This window comes from Corvus moneduloides, chromosome 1, assembly GCF_009650955.1.
Source record: "Corvus moneduloides isolate bCorMon1 chromosome 1, bCorMon1.pri, whole genome shotgun sequence".
Taxonomy (NCBI): domain Eukaryota; kingdom Metazoa; phylum Chordata; class Aves; order Passeriformes; family Corvidae; genus Corvus; species Corvus moneduloides.
This window is the reverse complement of record NC_045476.1, coordinates 140,283,830-140,303,627: the sequence shown is the minus strand read 5'-3', so window position 1 is coordinate 140,303,627 and position 19,798 is coordinate 140,283,830. Positions and strand designations below refer to the sequence as shown.

The 19,798-nt window shown below is 37.1% G+C and overlaps 1 protein-coding gene across 1 annotated transcript in view; it reads right to left on the bottom strand.

Moving 5' to 3' along the window:
- The window catches only part of SLC26A7 (solute carrier family 26 member 7), a 71,030-nt gene extending 56,145 nt beyond the window's left edge, over window positions 1-14,885 (bottom strand). The window contains exons 1-2 of the mRNA XM_032129087.1: window positions 14,372-14,885; window positions 1,181-1,291 (exon numbers count right to left, since the gene is read on the bottom strand). Coding sequence (XP_031984978.1) covers window positions 1,181-1,291; window positions 14,372-14,564 — 304 coding nt within the window. The 5' untranslated portion in view covers window positions 14,565-14,885. The remainder of the gene's footprint in view (window positions 1-1,180; window positions 1,292-14,371) is intronic.
- Window positions 14,886-19,798: the final 4,913 nt, after the last annotated feature.

The window sequence follows — 19,798 nt, the reverse complement described above, 5'->3', positions numbered from 1 at the left end:
ATCCACAGATCCTTTTTGCATATCAAAGGCTTAAATACTTTCTGTGCATCAAGGGAATACAAACTTTCAGCTTTCCTTTTTCTCTAAGACAATTTATAGCTGTTCAGAATTTTATTTTTTTATAATTTAACTGAATATTTTAGATAAAAAAGGGTACTCAAAATGTGTTGCTATCTTCTTACTAAAACATTGCATACACTTGTACAATCAGACTCTGCGGAGTTCATTTTGAGTGTGATTACCCAGAACTATCTTTCCTCCTTTCAGGAGATTTTCTCCTCTTCAAGGAAGAGATACCTCCTCCCTGCTTAATTCTTCTGACAGCCACAGGTTCCCTTTACCCAGACATGCTGTGTGTTGCTACTGGGCCTATCTCATCCTTCTTGCAAACTTCAGGGGCCATCAAGTGCCCACTTCTGCACAGCAAAGAATTTGGGGTTCAATCTAATGAGTAGTATTTCCAGCTTCCCTCCATAATTTGATTTCTTTGGGCTCAGAAACAGAGCATTCATCTACCTATTAGGAGAACAAAACCATTCAATTCTCCAGCTGCTGAGGCTCTGCTGAGGGTAAACCTGTAACTCATAACTACCAGCAGATCAGCCAGGCAGCACCTTTCACTATCTACCTAACTACTCTGGCAGAGGACAAGAGTCCTCATTGGGAGAGTCTCTAGCTTTAATACAATGGCAGGTAATGGGCTCAGAAAGTAGTTTTTTGGGTTTTTTTTCCCCTGAGAAATGCAGAATTTGTGTTTTAGACAGGTAAGAAGCAATGTGTGTTTTCTGTGGTTTAAGATGCACTCAAACATTTTTCATTTCCATTTGCATACATCTTGTTGGCAGAGGCCTTTGTTAAACTCTTAGCCTGAAGCAGATTTCTAAAGCAGAGTTAAAATACAAAAGCTCTTAGTAAATTACATTTACAAAGGAAGTGTCAGTGCAATATTAAATTATAATGGCAGGAGTAACTCCAATATATGGAGTAACTCCAATATATTCTTAATGAGGCTCTTTAAAGTATTTAAAGTGAAGGAAAAAAAAGTTGTAAAGAGAAGCACAAAAACATCTTATTTCTGTTTAATCATAGATAATTGTCCTTCCATTGACCTTTAAACAAAAATAAATTTCAGCATCTGGCTCCTTATTTTTGAAAATTATTTTAACAAACAGACACTTACCTGTTGCAACATGACGTCCCATTCCAAATATGGCATAGACAATGACAGGGAAGAAAGATCCATATAAACCAAAAACTGGATGGACTGAAGACAGAATAGCAAAGGCCAGCCCTGTAGAAAGTTAAATAGAATTACTTCACTGTATGAAGATAAAACTGTTCTGTTCACTTTGTTGTTTTTTATTTTTATGAGGAAATGTCTACAGTTTTATTAAGAGCAGAAAAAAAATCATCTTCATTTATTAAAACCTAGATTACAAGTGAACTACTGTAAAATAAGGATCAGAAAGAACTGTGGAAGGTTTTTCATTTCATCATCAAAATCCCCATATCCTACCATGTGTCCAAGTTGCCTCCATCAGTGGTTCCAAACCTCTTTTAATAGCCAGGCCTCACAGGAGGAGGCAGCATTGTTTCACCCCCACCCTCACAAACATGGGTTTGAGATTGCCAGGTCTCCAGGCAATGGGATGGTTATTTCTTACAAATACTTCAAAACCTGTAATTTTGGTTTGGATGGAGCCCCTTCAGTCTGCTTTCTTCTAATTTCTTAAACAAAAAAATATTCCAGAGTTCATCCTCTTTAGGTGCCTGGGGTTTTTAAGCCTTTAAATATTAACATTTCTTTCATCGTGTAAAGCTGTCAGTTCAGAAACAGAAAGTATTTGACTTTCATGTTGAGATGGAGAACAAACTGAATTGGTTAGGGTTTAACTTTATAGACTTACTAATTACCTTTACCACTTAGCTATAGAGGACAGCATCCATCCTTTTCCTAGAAAATCTCGGAATACGACAAGAACTCATCTTTCAACAGAGACACTCCTGCAAAGCAGCAGATTTGGTTGCTGTTCAACTCAGGATACCTAAGATAGCAAGTCAGACTGCACTGACTTCTTGCAAGTCATCAGAAGGAGACTCCCCAGACTGTGCTTCAGATCTGCAGGCACTACTGCCATTTCACAGCTCTTACTACTGGAAACTAAGAAGGAGAACTTGCCCTGCACAGTTGCTCCATTAATTTTGGGGAATCATGCAGTCTGGAAGAAAGGACTGGCCTGTGTAACACACAAGATGCCTTTCTGAAATTCCCCTTCAACCTGAGTGTTCTCACAAGCCTAGGACAGACGTGTGTGCACTGGGAGAATGACCATGTGCAGTCTGGGACAGAGGTGATTCAGATCTGTGGAATGGAGTTGCCTTCTGTGTTCATTTGAGATCTCCAAAGAAAACTAAATGTGTAGGATTAATTGTTCTCACCAAGCTTTCCTAACTGCTCCAGAAAGCATTCTTTACCTGAAATGTTGGTGTTATGGGGCTTTAACAATATGGAGAGTGCCAAAGAATGTCTTTGTTTATGGGCTTTCAGAGGCAGTTCTGAATATTTTTATTCAAAATCTCCTTCTTAAATTTTCATTTGAGTCTGTAACAAAGTGCACATGGTGGGGGGAGGCAAGAAAATGCCAAAAGATCAGAAGTGTCAAGTTCTCAGTGAAGCAGTTCATCTGTTCTTAGAAAAACCTCACTATGCAGATTTTGCTGATATGAATCCTACATGAATCATTTTCATCCACATTGTGCTCAGCAAAGTAGCACTATCAATTATGACTTGGAAATGAGATATTTTAATGTGTTTAAACTTCTTTTAAACAGAAATGGACTTGGTTGCTTTTCAGCCAATTCATCTAGTGCAATTAGTGCATCTACTGATAGCCACTTCTGCATTTTTCTCTTAGCACAGCATTATCATAAACCAGAAAGATCTTTGAAATTGTAGTGTGATATCTATGTTCACATGATCAATAGAGGTAGAAGGAGATTCTGACCCAAGAGCAACACAGAAGGGTGTGCCTGAGGAGAATAAAAACAGCACAGGAGAGAACTGCATGACTCTGTCCAGACAAAATTGAGCATGGAGGAGGGGGGGGGGGAAAGAGAATAGGAGAAAGAATGTTTTAAAGCTTGTTTAACGCTGGAAAGCTCTTCCATTATAACCATTTTATGAACAAAACCAAAAGGAAACAAAAAATTTGGAACTAATTCATTAGTTGAATACTACTCACACAGATATTCCAACATTTCAACAAAGCATTATGCAAGGCTAATTTATTTCACTCTCCAAAAAGTAAAGGAATCGGAAGAATCAGTATAACTTCAGCCTCATTTTAGTTATAGCAACATAATTGAAATGAATTTACCTGTCTGTGTGGACAAGCATAAGGGAAATACACAAGTTTCAGTACTGAATGCTGAGCAAGCTATGTACTTTAGAAGGTTTTTGGGAAGGGCCTGTAAATCCTGGTTATGGTTATAAATCCAGATTATCTGCTGTTGATAAATATCACTTGTTTACAGGCAGATAATCTGAACTTAAATTCAGCTCTTGTTTTTCTCCATTTCTCACTTAGACCTTTCACATTCTTTTATATTAAGTTTCTAGAAGCAGTGAGTCATTGTTCTCATAGAGAGGTCATTGCAATCAGGACAGAGCTAAAATTACCAATCTTTGACTTGAGTCCTGGCTCTGTTCGTTAGGTTTTTACTCCCATTACTGAAGCATGTCACTTACCGAAGTGTGTAAGAACAGACAGCCATTATAAAATAGAATTAGTAAAGACTTCAGGCTTTCTGATTAGGCATCAAATGTTCTAAAGGTTAAAATACTTTTCCAAGATGTAATCAGTAGCATATTTCAGCTTATTTCATTAATTTTCATATTAAACTTCACTGCAGTGCATTCCATGTGCTCAAGAGCTTTCCTGTCAAAAGACAGGAAACATTATTTTTTCATTCCAAACAGTAATACTTAAAAGAAATAGATCATAAAGTAAGGATCTCACATAATCTTCATTGGTAATATGGAGAAGCCCCCATGGCAGTGACATTAAGGTTTTCATATAAGAATACAAATTCCATGAAAAGAAATGCAAACAAATATTGAACAGTAAGTTTGGATACAGTACATTAATATTGCTTGTTTTAACTACCTCCTTATCATAAGATAACATTGTGGGACACACTTTCACTGAAAACCATAACCTGTGACTAGCACCAGGTGCTTAACAATCCTCTGGCACGCCACTCTGAAAAGCAAGGGATGTTCCCCACTGTTAATCAGTGTCAAATGCAAGTAACTACAAAATAACAAGCTTGATACAAAGAGAAACAAGGCCATCTCTGACCGCAGGAGAAGCGTCTCAGTTTAAGTTGGTAGTTCCTGCTGATTAGACTAGTGCCAAAAGTACAGCAATAAAAAAATAATTCGCACAGGAAAAAGAGCTGTGAATCACCAGAGTATGGTCAACTTGTTAACAATTTTCTGCATCTGGAAATATGCTCCTGACACATACATCTATTCTGAGGAAAGCTCTACCATGTCTTTTGGAAATACTAGGTACAAACCAGAAATTAACTGAAGAAGCAGGAAAAGTATTAAGCCTATAATTAATTTGAGGAATATCAACATTAGTAGCATTTAGTATTTACTGTAAAAAGCTATGTATTTTAAAAGTCTTTCTGATAGAGTGTATATTCAAATAACTTTCTGTAATTGTAACCTTTTACTCTTAAATGTGACTATACTAAGCTGGTCAGACCCAGATTTATGGAACCCTAAATGACACTAATTCATCTTATCCCACTCAAAAATGCTATCTGCAGTTGTGGTCACTCTCTGATGCTTCAGAAAAATACAATTTCTATATTTTTTCATTGAGCTGAACTATGAAGTAAAAAAGGTATTTCTGAGGATGCCCTAAAATGTAGAATTGACACATATTTAATGATGCTCCTATCAATGCTTCTTGGAGAACTAACAAATTAGACAACCAATGAGTCGTATCCCAGGCTTTAATTTCTAACTCCAGGATAGCTAATTTCTATTGAAGAAAAAAACAACCCACCACAGGAAAAAAAAAATTTATATCATATTTCATAACAGTTTTCCTACACAAACCTACAGTTCTGGAGGGTTCTTTGACAATGGCTATTTTGTAAAAGCTTTTAACACAAAATGATCCTTTGGAAATAGTGTCATTTACCTCCAAAAACTGGGAAGCTCAGTATCAGTTCTCTCAATGCACATTCATGCTTGCAAGACCTCTGTTACATAATGGCCCCATTTGCTGGGCCTACACAAGTGGATTGTACCTTCTGTCTGACTTACTTTGTGACAAAGTACCCAGAGCTTAAAATCATTCCTTGGTTCTTCTGTCATTTCAAGCCTGAGGCAAATGAAGAATGTAAAGACAAAATGGAAGGACAGATCCTCAAAAATGAACCATAAATCTTTCAGAGACTGCACAATGTTGATTTGGCAACCACCCTCTTTTTTGGAGGGTGCTTCAGTGCAGTTCCTTCCCATGCAACTGACTCCTTCAGCCAGGTGAGAGTTAAACACCTCAGCTCTGTTAGCCATAGTACCTGAATTCACAGTATTTCAGACTCTAAAATGCAGCTCTCTCAATGACCTGACAACTACATCCAAGGTAGGTTTGAGAAAACACTGTTCTATTCTGCCACTTTACAGATCTCCACATCCTGACATTTGTATCTTAAATGTTCAAAAGGAAAATATGCAAGCATTATGGTACAAGAAACAAGTTGATGGCAGGACCCACTTATGATTTCACTATTCAAGACAGCTTGACCCTTCTGTACATAATAGAATTTAGATACATACAAAACCGACTTTAAAAATTTCTAGTGTTTTCTTTTAATAGAGCTCCTCAAGAAAAGCTATCAGTCTTGACATTAAGACCTCTTTAGGACGAATTTGACACAATATCTGAACACCACAGAGATTCTTTAAATTGTTTTACAGTGAGTTCTATGAGCTATTATCCACCAGTCAGACATAATACCTGAAGAATTCGGCCACCTCCAGAATCAACGAAGCATTTTGAAAGTGGATTATAGGTAAATCTCTCTGTATTTCAGTAAGAATAAACAGAAAATGAAGCATAAGGAGTTTCTGGCAAGCAGGTAACTATGAGGTAATATTTTGAGAAGCATCAATGCTGTGGAGAAACAAAAACCTACCATGAGAGATTACAGGCCTTAATCCAGATGAACTGGACTTTCTGAAATCCATGAAAAGGGCATTCATTTTGGCACATTGGTGGCCAAGGATCTGAACACTAACAGTTTTATGATCTGGAAGATTATATGTGGTGTCATTTCTTCCTTCAAGAATCAACATCTCCTGGGTTTCTCAGTCTCTGTCCATGGTGCTCAGGCACCCCAAGGCACAGGGATCCGCACAGCTCATCTGGTCATACAAAGATGTATGTACACCAGAGTGTACCTGGACATGAGGCCCCAGAGGAGTCAGAGGTCATCCAGAAACTGAATTCACATTTCTAGCAGTCTGTTAGACTGGTCTGTATTAGCACATGTGTAACTTGGAAGAATTTTATAGGCACTAGAAATAAAACATTGCATGCACAGCAGCCTAAGTGCCTTTCTCCTCTCCTGGAAAACTGTAAAGTATGAAACATTGTCCCACATTTACTCACTAACATGTCAAATTTCATATTCAGCTTACATCATTATTCTTTGCATAGGAGAACTATAACAGAGTTCAACTGGACACTCTTCTACAAATCATGGACTACATGGATTCTCCAATGCATTCTGCAGGAGGTTTTTCTGGCTCTGTTTCCAAATGTGCTTATTTGATTTCATCTACACATGTTATTTGTAAGCCAGATGTATATTTACAAGGCAGCTTTACCCCTTAATAAAATTATTAGCTCCAGTTAGTCAGCTCAGAGTATATTTATGTCTACATTTATGATCAGAGCCTGAAATAAACCCCCGGCAACTATCACCCTTGAGAAGACACAGCTGGGGTTCCTCCATGAAAAGCTAAGAAAAAAAAAATTATATAAGTTTTTGGCATCATGCCTTCCAAAACACTGGGCACCCATTCTGGAATGAAGAAAAGCAGTATAGTTAATTTTTTTTAATGTCAAGGTCTCCAGCCAGTGTTAAGGAATTAGTTGTTCAGCAATAAATCCAGCTCCAGATTAAATTAACTTTAATTAAAACATACAAACCACACCAAGACTCAGTGAGTTATTGTTGGGCTTGAAGAATGAAAAAAAAAAGAAGTTGGCAGAAATAACAATACTGATTTCATCAGATGCCATCTACATATTTAACTTTTAGAGGAAATATGTCTCAAGGGCCCTCCACCCTCCAAAAAAACAGCCCACCAAAATCTGCTTGAGCCAAAGCATTTCTTGTTCATGACAGGTCATAGGAAAGGCAGCAAATGTATATATAAATTCTATATGAAGCATATCCCTGAACTAGCTGCCTGCAAAAAAAATATTGTTTTTTAGACTACAAACACTGACATCACTGCAATCTGATAAATTTGAAAGTCCAAACTTTACACCCTCATGCTTCCAATAGGCAGCTTTTGAGTACATGCAATATAGCACACAGACAAATGTTTATTTCAAAAGAAACAGAATAATGTTTATGAATCCACAAACTTAGCAAGAAAAGATAGAATCAGAAATACAGTGGCAGTATTTTAGTTTTGAAACTCCCACACATTTGTCTTAACTTTCTAATAGATACACACAAGTTCAAAACTTCAATTTTTTTTTGAGCAGCAGCAGATATTGGAAGGGAGCATAAACTTATGAAGACCCTCCCTTGTGGTCTGCTCCCCCTCAGCCAAACATGTAATTTAGCACATCTGTGAATGGAATTATGTGATAAGGAGATCCATCTTCTTACCCCAGTATTTGAATGCAATATTTTTAGAACTACTTCCAGTTTTAAATCTAAACATATTCATGTTACTTTGTTTTCATTTCTCCATGTGCTGCAACCGTCTTTTAATTTAAAAGCCTTTCCTGATAAGGAAAAACCTTCCAGGTTTTAATTAACCTGTCTGAGCCATTTAAGTTTTCTCCCAAATATAATCTCTGTTTTTCTGCTCCTTCTCCTAGCCTTTTATTCTGCTGAGATCATCTTCCATGAACAGAGGCAACCGAAACAACACACTATATTTGTGATAATGGATCAACAGACAGCACTACCAGTGGTCATCACCTTCTTTGCACCTCCTAACTCACACAGCAGCCCATGTTTTTTTCAAATAGGATAATCATTTTCCAACACATCATTAAAACCACCTCTAACTGAGAGCAGCAGCAGATTTGTCTTTAGAATCCATACATAAATCTGAAACAAAACCCACCAGCTGTCCTAGAGTCCTGCTTCAGAATTGCATAGCTGAATTAATCACTCTGGTATCCCTTATTGCTCTACATGTATATATTTTTTTCATTAGCATTATTATTCTTATAATTATAATTATTATTACTTAAGAGATATACAACTCTATGGCTTGCATCTGGTCCAGTCCCTCATCTGCAATACAGACTTGTAACTGGGGTACAACACTAAGCTCACTAGCAATCACAGAATATAATTCCAAATTGGACAGAATCATCTAGGGCACGTCTTACCAGATCCACAATGAAACCCATCTAGTTTTTCAGAATCCTGAGACGGCGATTACCCATCTCAGCCTTCAGTCTGAATGTGTTTCATTTTCTCTGTTTGCTATCAGTTATATATCCATGTGCTTGACCACTTCCCACATGGCAAAGTCATCATCCTTCAGGAAGCTGAAGTTTCAAAGTTCTAATTTCGCACTGAGGCTTCCATTCAGATCAAATACTTCAGTAGAATGTATCATGCCTTTGTCTTGTACTCATCTTTTTGAAGGCTGGAAAAACATTTGTAGGTTTGGGGTTTTTTGGAAGGGTCTAACTCAATTGCAATGTTGGACATTCATATCAGTAGCAAACTACTGAAACCTGAATTCTTCGCACCCTAAACTCTCAATGTAGTATTGCATAAGTCATTTCTCTGTTTCAAGCAAAAGTATTTTTGTGTGTTTAATTTCCCTACCCATATATTTTTCTATTATTGGACAGGAGCTCTAAACTGTTATAATGAAAAGTAAGTAGGATGTAAGTATTATCATCACCCAGAAAATTACCAAAAAATAGAATTTAAGTCATATATTTGTGTAAGCAGGACCCTCTCTGGTCATTAATGGCTTGAAGATGAGGTTTATAATTATCAAAACCTCAGGAGAGATCTTGGAAAAAGCTTGGGGAGAAGGGTTGACGTCGTCTGAAGTTAGGTACCTACATTAGGCATTTACATCCAGAAAGAGTAAGGCAACTTCAGATGTTATGCAGAGCACTTAATTTTCACAGCATGTCATGACCAAAATGCTTCAGACACATTTGTGTCCCCTACCTGTATAGAGAACATAAATAAGTTACATACACTAAAATATATATCCAAGCAGACTAACTTGGGGAATAATTCCTCTGGCAATTAACTCAGCTGCATGACAGAGGGTCTGTTTTATAAACTTTTTCGTGAAAACTTGGCTTTACTTCTGTTACATTCAGGGACATTCAGGGGAGCTTATTGATGGGTCATGGTACTAACTACTTGCTTTCTATATGCTAGCCTTTGTGAGCAGTGTGCAGTTCTGCCCAGGAAAAAAAACCAAACAAACGAGCAAAAAACAAACCACAAACCCCACATTCTAAATAGCAAAATACTGAGGTATGACTGCCAACCAATATACACTGCAAAATTTAAATCCTGAGGCACAAAGCTATTTGTTTGAAAAGACAAGACTGAATGAAGAAGGATAACAAAGTGGATTAATGATAGATGGACCAAGAGCTTGGTAATGAATAAATAATGTCAGGAAAGATCACCTATGAAAGGCCTTGAAAGTAAAGATGATTTTATTGCTTGGTGCAATAAAAGTTACCACTGTGAAAATAGGCTAAGCAGCTGCACTCTGAAGAGATATGATGGGACTATAGCACATATTCAGAAGGCTACAGAAAAAACATGATGACAGTTATATGAGATTTAGCTACATGGAAAGACTGCATCAAAATGCACCTTAATTTTACCATGTAAGGAAACCAAGAAAAATTCAGACCCAGGCTGAACAAAGTATTCTTCTTATATGAGTATGGGGTGACCATGTCACATGAAAAAACCACAAATAACTCTGTTATTATTGTGACAGGTCAATGGATGAATTACAGAAAAGACAACAGTAAGACCTGCCTTTAGCCATGTTAAACATGAATTGTTTATTACCCACAATGCCACAGATATCATGGTTAAGACACCTAAACTTTGATGTCTGCCTCATCAGTGTCTACATCTGAGCCAATCCCGTTACACTCAGAGGAAATCTTATTAATATAATTAATCAACCTTAACAAAGCAGATGGTTAGATTTAGTCAGATGAATCATGCCTGTGGTGGGTTGATTCTAGCCAGCAGTTAAGTACCCAGTCAGCCACTCACTCACTCACTTACTCCTCCTCAAAGGATGGGGGAGAGAATCAAAAAAGCAAAAGTGAGAAAACTTGTCAGTCAAGATAGACAACTTAATAAGTGAATGAAAGAAAAGAAAAAAAGTGATGTAAACACAGTCATTCACCACCTCTCACAAGCATAGAATCACAGAATAAGCTGAGTGGGAAGGGATCCATAAAGATTGTCCAGTCCAACTCCTGGCCCTGCACAGGACACCCCAAGAGTCACACCATGTGCCTGAGAGTGTTGTCCAAATGCTTCTTGAATGCTGTCAGGCTTGGTGCTGTGACCACTGCCCTGGGGAGCCTGTTCCATTCCCAAACACCCCCTGGGTGAAGAATCTTTCCCTGATATCCAACCTAAACCCCTCCTCAGTTTCCTCAAGTCCTGTCACTGGTCACCAGAGAGAAGAGATCAGTACCTGCCTCTCCACCTCCCCTCATGAGGATGTTGAGGTCTCCTCTTCTCCAGGCTGAACAGACCAAGTGACCTCAGCTGCTCCTCATTCAGCTTCCCATCAAGACTCTTCACCATCCTTGTTACCCTCCTTTGGATGTTCTCTAATTTAATGTTCATTAACTCTTACAAACTAAGTCTTCATTGACCAGTGAAGAATACAAAAGCAGCTTGCTGAGAAGTACTTACCTGCACTGCAGACCTTTTGTTTTCCATTTCAATTTGGAAAGGAAAAAAAAGATTAGGCATTTATGGGACATCTACAGGGATCTAGGAATTGAATTTGTTTGCAAGGATGAGGGATAGAGAATTAAGTGGAAAGAAGACTCTTCATAGAATCACTGTTGATGGGGTATTAATAAGTTTTAAAGGGAAATGGAAGAGAGCAATGAATGCTAATCCAAAAAGAAAATTAGGGATTTATTTTGTTAATTTAGAGACATCTTGTTCTGGTCCATCAATAACAGATTTTTGAGAAATTTTTGAGACAAATTATGTAGTGATTACCAAAACATAAAAGTTCAAGTTTCTTAACTTCCTATTACAGCATATAGCAAAATTCAAGACTGGACCATGATGTTCATTTTAGATGCAAAGATTATTTTTTCAACCTTAGGTATCAAAGCAAGAATAAGGATTCTATGTCAGCATTATTGAATTATAGTTGGAACTAATATCAAATAGCTGGAACTGATGAAGCCTGATTTCCTTTACTGGTTTTGACTTCTGGCTGACTGACTTTGCAGTCTGAGACTGCAAGTCCAGCTGAGCCTTTCCACCAACTGGTGTATTTGAAAGGGTTTTGGGTTTTTTTTGTTAGAACTTGTAGGGTCTTGTTCCTATGTGATATTTTCATAAAATTTTTAGAAACATAACTATCTGTGACACTTCTTTCTCCATATTCTGTGGGAGTAGATAAAGGACTCTAAAACTAGAGGAAACATACAGAGACAATAAAAGTATTGTCTCAATAGGTAAACAGGACATAAGAGTTCAGCAGTGAATTTTGGGGCTCCTGAATTAATATTTATTTGTCATTTTTAGCAAATAATGAAACAACTGTAGGAACACTGCAGGATGACTCTTTGGTTTCAGCAATGACTCTTTCATCACAAATGCCAAGCAGCACATCATGATAATCCCATGTCTTTCCTTCCCATCTCACTATACTCCTTGGTCTCCTCTCCCTCAGCCCAGTTTTGTTGCTTTCACTATGACACAGTAAGGACAATGACTTTCATCTTTTCTTCCTCACTATACAAAGGGAAACCACCAATTTTATCTAAAATTTAGATTAGAAGATGGAAGACAAACACATTACACCAGATTGGAGCAGCTGCCAACCTGAATAGTCTGAATATGACCAATGCCAGATGAGTAAGAAATCCCACAGAAGGAAATTGTGAAAAATGCAGCTCATTTGGAAGGCCTTTCTTAATTATTTTCAGCCTACTGGACTGCTCTCTACTCTGGAGTTTGCAGCTTTCATCACTCAGAAAACTGTTGCATCCAAATACAGCTGTACATTTTTCCAAATACCTTCGTAACTCAAGTTTATTTCCTTATACTTGAATTTGCTTAAACCTGTTGCTGAGGTTGACACTATGCTCAACAAGTCAATTATCACTGGTTGCCTTTTTTTCCTGCTATTATTAGAATTTCTGCCTTTCATTTCATTACAAAATTTCTTGGTTTATCTTGTGGGTAGAAGGAAACAGTCACAATAGGACCTCTCAAAATATGTGGGTTTTTTGCTTTGTGCTATATAACAAATGGAACATTTTTTCATGCATGAAATCTTTCTGTGGAAATATCAGGATAGTTCTTGTAACTGGAATGCTTACAACATTAGGGAAAGAGCTAATATATTGCATTCAAATTAAAGCACCACAAACATGATGAAATGCTTCTGTCTCTAACTCTCCTCCTATTTCATCCCCTAAAATAATTCTGAAATCTTGAGAAGCAGCAAGCAGAGAAAGAAAAAACAGATCAGCAGGAGGAAAGGGTTTCAATCAATTTCTTTTTAAACAGCATAAAATAAGGATAATATTGTTTCTAGGGAATTTAAAAATAATCTAGAAAACACAAACCTGTATTTTTTGTCTTCACTGGATCTTTGTAAATTTATCTGTTACATTAAACGACTTCTTGGTACAAGACTCAAACACGAAAATCCTGGCTAAAACTATCAACACTGCAGAAATGCTGTTTAATGTAGCATTTTTTATGAATTTCAACATAGTGTTATTAGCACCATTTTAATTACAATTGTTGTATACACACATACCAGTGAAATTAGGTACTTTGCAGTATTAAGGTTCTTAAAGTTAAATCATGCCAATGCAGATGTTCCTAATTACTTTAAAAGCACAAATACTGACACAAATAATTTGTTTCCAGCTCCAGCATAACTCAATTAAAGGAGTGTTTATAATTTAACATGAATGATAGTTAAGCATACCTAATATGGAAGATTGTTAAGAAATAATACATGTCATTCAAATGAAGGAATGTGCTAAAGTTCATCTGAGATAAGAAGCTGTGATTTGTCTGGGATAAATATAAGATAATGTCATAAGAAGGTGACACTATCAAAGACACAGCAGAAACTGACAAAAGCATTTATTTCCTAGTACCAATCACTTTACTAAGCAAGATGACTGGAACTTAAGCTTTCTGCAGGTCATTGCGCAGGGCTTGAAGAGTTTTTCCTTTTCCTTCTTTTTTTTTCCTTTCTTATTTTTTTTAAGCTGTAAAATGGAGTCTAGCTCCACCCCTACTTTGTATTGCTTCTTGAAAAGAGGTGTGGTAGGTAATGCAACACAGCATTAAATCAGCACACAAGCTATGGATGCCGCAGATCCTCTCCCTGGATAATGTCTCTGGCAGGAACATTCTTTATGCACAGAAAGTTGTGAATTTTTCCTGTTGTGTTTTGGAATTTTGCAGGTAATAGTATCATGCATTTGTTTCTTCCAGAATAGCATATCTTACAGTGCAATTATCATTTAGTTATATTTTGTTTTCCATGTGAAATAGAGAAAAAAGTGGTCATTTAACTGATAAAACGTTGTATATTACCATATCCTGTATGAATAGAGTTACTGCTCTCTCACCTTCCATATTAAATGTTTGAAAAATTGTCAAAGGTATGGGATAAATAGTAAAGTTCCCCAGAATTTAACTACAGTAACACAATGCATTTCTATCCACATTTGCACATCCATTCTATACATGAGTTAAGACTATATATTTTTCCTTGTATTTTTATTTAGATCCAATCAACATTAGATATGACCAGAAAAACTTAAAATACTAATCTGAAATGAGTTAACTGTACCTTGAGTCACCTGTTGGATGGCTAACATCATCCCAGACACTGTATCAGGAACCAAATTTTCCTTCCAGTTGTAGACAGGCACCCATTTCAAGATAGGCAGCCTTCTCATACACCAGGTTTTGATATCTTCAAAGCGAACAGCCTGGATCTTCCTCCAGACTGTGCTTCTTTTCCTTTTTCCCCCTGTCATCATTTCTACCCCACAAAAGCAGTGCCTCTGTCAGGAGAGTGCACAGTTGAGGAATCACCCTGATCTGTGTCAGCCTCCAGTTTTCTTCTGAGATTTTTCAGTTCCAAAACTACAGAGAAAAAAAAATGAACAGAAGCACTTAAGATTTCTGCAGCTGTTCTGTAACTATACTCAATGAAAACACTTATTAAGCGCTTCAATCATATAAACAGCTACATTAAATGCAAGAACTCTCTACAAAAAAAGATCACATTTTCTGCTGTTTGCAAAAATTTGGTCTAGTCTCACGTTAGTTTGTGATTCTTTCCAGTAACTTCCCGCTTTATATCCCTGTAATGCTTGTGCTTTTGGCCTCATTCCAGTGGCAAAATGAGGTATTACTGGGTGTGTGTGTGATATAGGCTGGGCTATGCTAATCTGAGCAAGAAGTGCCCAGCAGAGCAGGCATCTCCCTGCCAAGCCCGGGAGAGCAGCCTTGTCTCTCCTGGGGGGAGCTGCTCTGGCCGCAGGCGGAAGGCATTAAGACCTCAGCAAAGCTCGTGCTAGAAGACTTGTCTTACTCCACCAACATTTTGTCTTCTAAATTACAGTAAAGAGCTTATTTATGTAGTAAATGCAGAACATCAGGTAGCAATAAGTCCTACTGGAAACATACACAGACTCTCTCTGTAGGCTGAAACCTCAAACTTAAGACTAATAATCTCAAAGTGCAGTGAGGGACTGCAGGGTATCGGCTTCACGTGGGAAGTGCCAAAAATTCTTGTGACAATCATTCTTCTTCAAAGCTAGTCCTTTCTGCTCTTGGCTGTCCACTCAGCAAAGGCTCTCTCAGCACAGACAGTTCACCAAGTAACATTTGTTCTGGTAATAACATCATGCACCTTGTGTATGATACAAAGTGCTCAGACACAAAGAGATAAGGGCATGGAAGAGCTTCAAATGTGCAGGCATTTAAATGCCTTGACTGATATGGAACAAGGACACAGTAAGCTTTCCTCTAAGTTTTCTGTATCTCTGGATGGCAAAGAAATTTAAGTTGAAATGCAAGATCCATCATATGGGTGAAGTGTCTTCCACTGTTCTGCAGTAAGCAATAAAAATAAATATATTTTTAAATATTTCCATTTTTTAAAATAGAAATTAATTTACATTTTATTGTTTAGACTAAGGCAACTAAAACTGAAGCATTTTCCATCCAAAACAGCTTTAGAAAAATGAGATTGCTTCCAAATGCAACAGGTAGACTGGCACAAGGACAAATGCATCACAGTTAATTCTACTGAGTGACATTCAGCTGATGTCCATAACTGTGTCCCATAGCAGTGCAAAGGCAAAAAAGAAACAAGAAAGAGAAGGAAAGAATGTCTTAGTTTGAGACAGACCCTCACTTATAAGTATTCCTGGCATACTTATTCTTTGCCCCGTCCACTCATTAAAAACATACACTTTTTAAAGACAGGTAATCTTACTTCTGTTCATTAGATTAAACCTCTAAACATAATTTATTTTTTCTTTTTGTGGTTTGTGTTTTTGGTTATCTCTGTTTTTTAACTTCGAAGTACAGTTCAAGGACATCATAATTGAGGTGTTTATGTCTGCCAAGTGTTTCACAACACAGATCTTTCCTTACTTTCAGTAGTCAGAAGTGGACAGGAATCCTTACAGCTACAGTGAGAGCTACTCAGCAGTCAGGTGCTGCTTAGTTTTGATGAAATGTTCAGTACCTCTAACTATAACAGTATTTACCATGAAATAAAAATCAAAATACATTTATACACATAAATATGCATGTGCAAAAACATACCCAAATATAGATACTTGTGTAAAAGAGCCTAGCCTCTTTTTTTTTTTTAATCATGTTTTGCTAGAAGCTCTGAGTATTCTGAAACAGGCAAAAAAAAACCACTTTAGGAAATCAAAGAACCATTGCTAAACACACAAGAACATATTATCCTTTCCTCAACCTTCATGCACCAAAATGCTGGAGATGTTTGAAAAAGTCTGTAATTGAGATTTCCCCACCTCCTCATTGAAGATTCAGTAAAACTGGACCGTTTTCATCAATCCCAGATTAGTACCTGAACTCCTAGGATTAGCATTTGTCCCCCACCGACAACAAAGTATGGTATCTCTCTGTGGTGTGTGCATGCATGAGTGCAAACATCTTACAGCTGATGTGGAATTTGTGTGGAAACTTTGTTTTACTCCAAGAATTATTTTGATAAGTAAAAAACTGCATTATCCATAAATCTGAAGTTGATAATGCTGTCACTATTGAAAAATATTGTTCATTGTAACTCTGAAATTAATAAAGTACTCTTAGCAATGACACAAAGCAACATTTCATTCACAAACCCCCAAAGAAATCAAGGTTTTTAAGGAAAACTGATGCCTAGGTATGTATGACAACAAGCCTATACCTCACTACACAATATTGCAACCTTCAAATCTTAAAGAAACATAAAAACCCGTCTACTTTCCTAGAACACATCAGTATCCTAATGGAAACACATTGTATCACACACACAATGTTGAAACTTTTTCCCATCAGCTGGATTTTGTTCGTTATAAATCTTTAATCTATGCACTCCCAGACTCTGCAGGGTTTTCATAGGCTCAATTGTATAATGATGTACCTGAGCTATCAGAATTATGCGACCCTCTCCTGCTCTGAAACAAGTGCATAAAGCTTCATTTTCTGGAACACCAAAGGATAAGCATGAGGAAAATTTGGTTCTACATTTAAGCCAGTGTATTCATACACACTGTTGTAATATTAGATGTTTCACAATTAGCTTTTTTGATAATCTTATAGAAGTAAAATCTGTTTATAAGTGATTACATAGTTGTTTGTTTGTTTGATCTGGAAATGCATAAAAATATAATTCTAGTAGAATATTTATGTACAATGCTAAAAAGATAATTACCATAAGTCAAAAATTTAGAATACAGGTAGTATAGAGAAGGAGATATTTATTGCATCATAGATCAGATATGGTGGGCTTTTAAAACCTGGTTTACAACAGGTTCCAAAAATAAATAGGGCAAGCTCTGTGGGGACAGACTATATTTTCATCAGCTCCTCTAATGTTTGCATATATGGAAAGTTTGCATACATGGTGGATATGTGAGGAAAGGAGTTTTGATTCTCTAGCTCTGGCCTCAAGGGATTAAAAAAAAAGCCAAACTAACACCTTACTCCAACTTAGACCTCAAATGGAAAAATTTCTGGCAAACTCTGACAGAGAAGCCCTAAACCCCACTTCACATGGAAGCAGATTTTGTAGGAAATCTTTGGATTCTTGGATGAGAACTGCTTTTAGACTTCACATAAACTGGCAAGCAATTTCAAAAACTATACTTATGTTTACACATGCTCATAGAACCTAAATGAAGTTATTAACACCTAAGACAGGCATAGATGGAAATAATGGAACATACTGTGAGGTCTCCCTCACTGGAGATAATCAAGAACCATCTGGACACAATCCTGTGCCATGTTCTCTGTGACAACCCTGCTCGAGCAGGGAGGCTGGACTGGGGGATCCACTGTGATCCCTTCCAACCTTAAACACTGTGATTCTGCAGTGTGACTTGCTCTTTGTAAGTTTTCTCAGGAAGACAGATCACTTAACTAAATACCTGCAAATATCCAGTATTAAACCAGTGTGAAATAACTAAACCTGTATTCCTGCTGATGCGCATCATTTGCTCTCCAGGAACATCCAGAGCATCCAAGTCACTTCCTCAAGTTCTCCCTTCCCTTCCTTAAAGGGAAGTAAGCACTATCATTAATCCAAAGCTACACACACCTTTCTGGCTGGCCACTGGCTAAAACATATATATGATTTAGATCTTAATATATAATGAATATATAATGATTGAGCTTTCCTCACCTTTTTATTCTGTGCAGAAATTATTTCCTGTTCATCCTTGTCCTCTATTCTGACCAACAATTTTTATGAACTCAGTTTTGGTACTGCTCTGTCAAGTTAAGTATGGCTAAAGGATTTAGGTTATACTAAATGAAAGACTTAGGAAAATAAGACAGGCAAAAATCTTGGTCACATAAAGCTGGTGTCTTTAGGAACTATGGCTAAAATTCCTGGACAGATCCTATGAAAAATTTTAAGTAGTTTGACAAAGCACAACTGGACAGGAATGAAAGTCAAATTTTAAGAATGGGGTGATAGGAACTAATTTAGAGAGACCAAATTGTGCAGTTCATACATTGCAGAACACAGCATATGGGAATATTATACAAGCTAATGAAATAATAAGAGAGTGGTGACAAATACAACGCCACAAAAACAGTGATAAAAATTCACGCAGTTCAAACAGCATTCCTGAATTTTGAGAATTTTTTAAAAAGTAGGTTATCAACCACATGTATTACGTAAACCTGGGTTAAACAACAACACTAGGCAGAGAAGAAGCATATGTGTAAGTATGCAAATCATTTATTTCTGATATTTAAATAACTTCCCCCTCTGAAATTCTGCTGCATCAAAGCCAGACAAAATTCACAAATTCCAAAGCTTGCCAGTTTATCTCCCACAGTTGGATCCAATGCATTTTCAGTAATAATTAACTTTAAAAGTACTCCTGATTTCAGTCACCAAATACTTGAATGTGGACCTAAACTGACAAAGATGTGATTCTTACCCTTCACGAAACAGACAAAGCTATAATCTCCATCCCTTCATCATACAGAATATTTAGGAGACTATGGGGACAGTAACATCTAGGCAACACAGAAGCTAGACATGCCTCAAAAGGCTTGGACTCTACTTAAACATCTCTGTAAACGGGCTTTTCAGCGCTTTTAAGGCTGCTGCGCTAGGCAAAACTCGGTGAAGCAACACTGACATCGAGTGGCTTCTCTTGGTATTTTCCTTTGATTATTGCAGGACGCAAAAACACTGCTCCGATCTGATGCTGTGTCGCGACATGACGGGTTTTGAACTGGATAATATTAACTACATAGTTTATTAACACAGTTAGTTGAAAAACAGGTATCTGTAGCATCAAAAAAGGTTTACTCACTACATTTCAAATGTGTTCACTAGTCAGAATATTAAGACAGGAGGTCAACTGATAGATTGGCAAGGAACTGAACCATGGGAGCTCATAATACTCAGGCACAGTCTGCTCTGAGCACATCTAATGAATGACAAAGGGAGTGTAGAACGGGAAAAATAATAGTGTAATAATGCAACCATCCTCTTAAACTCTGT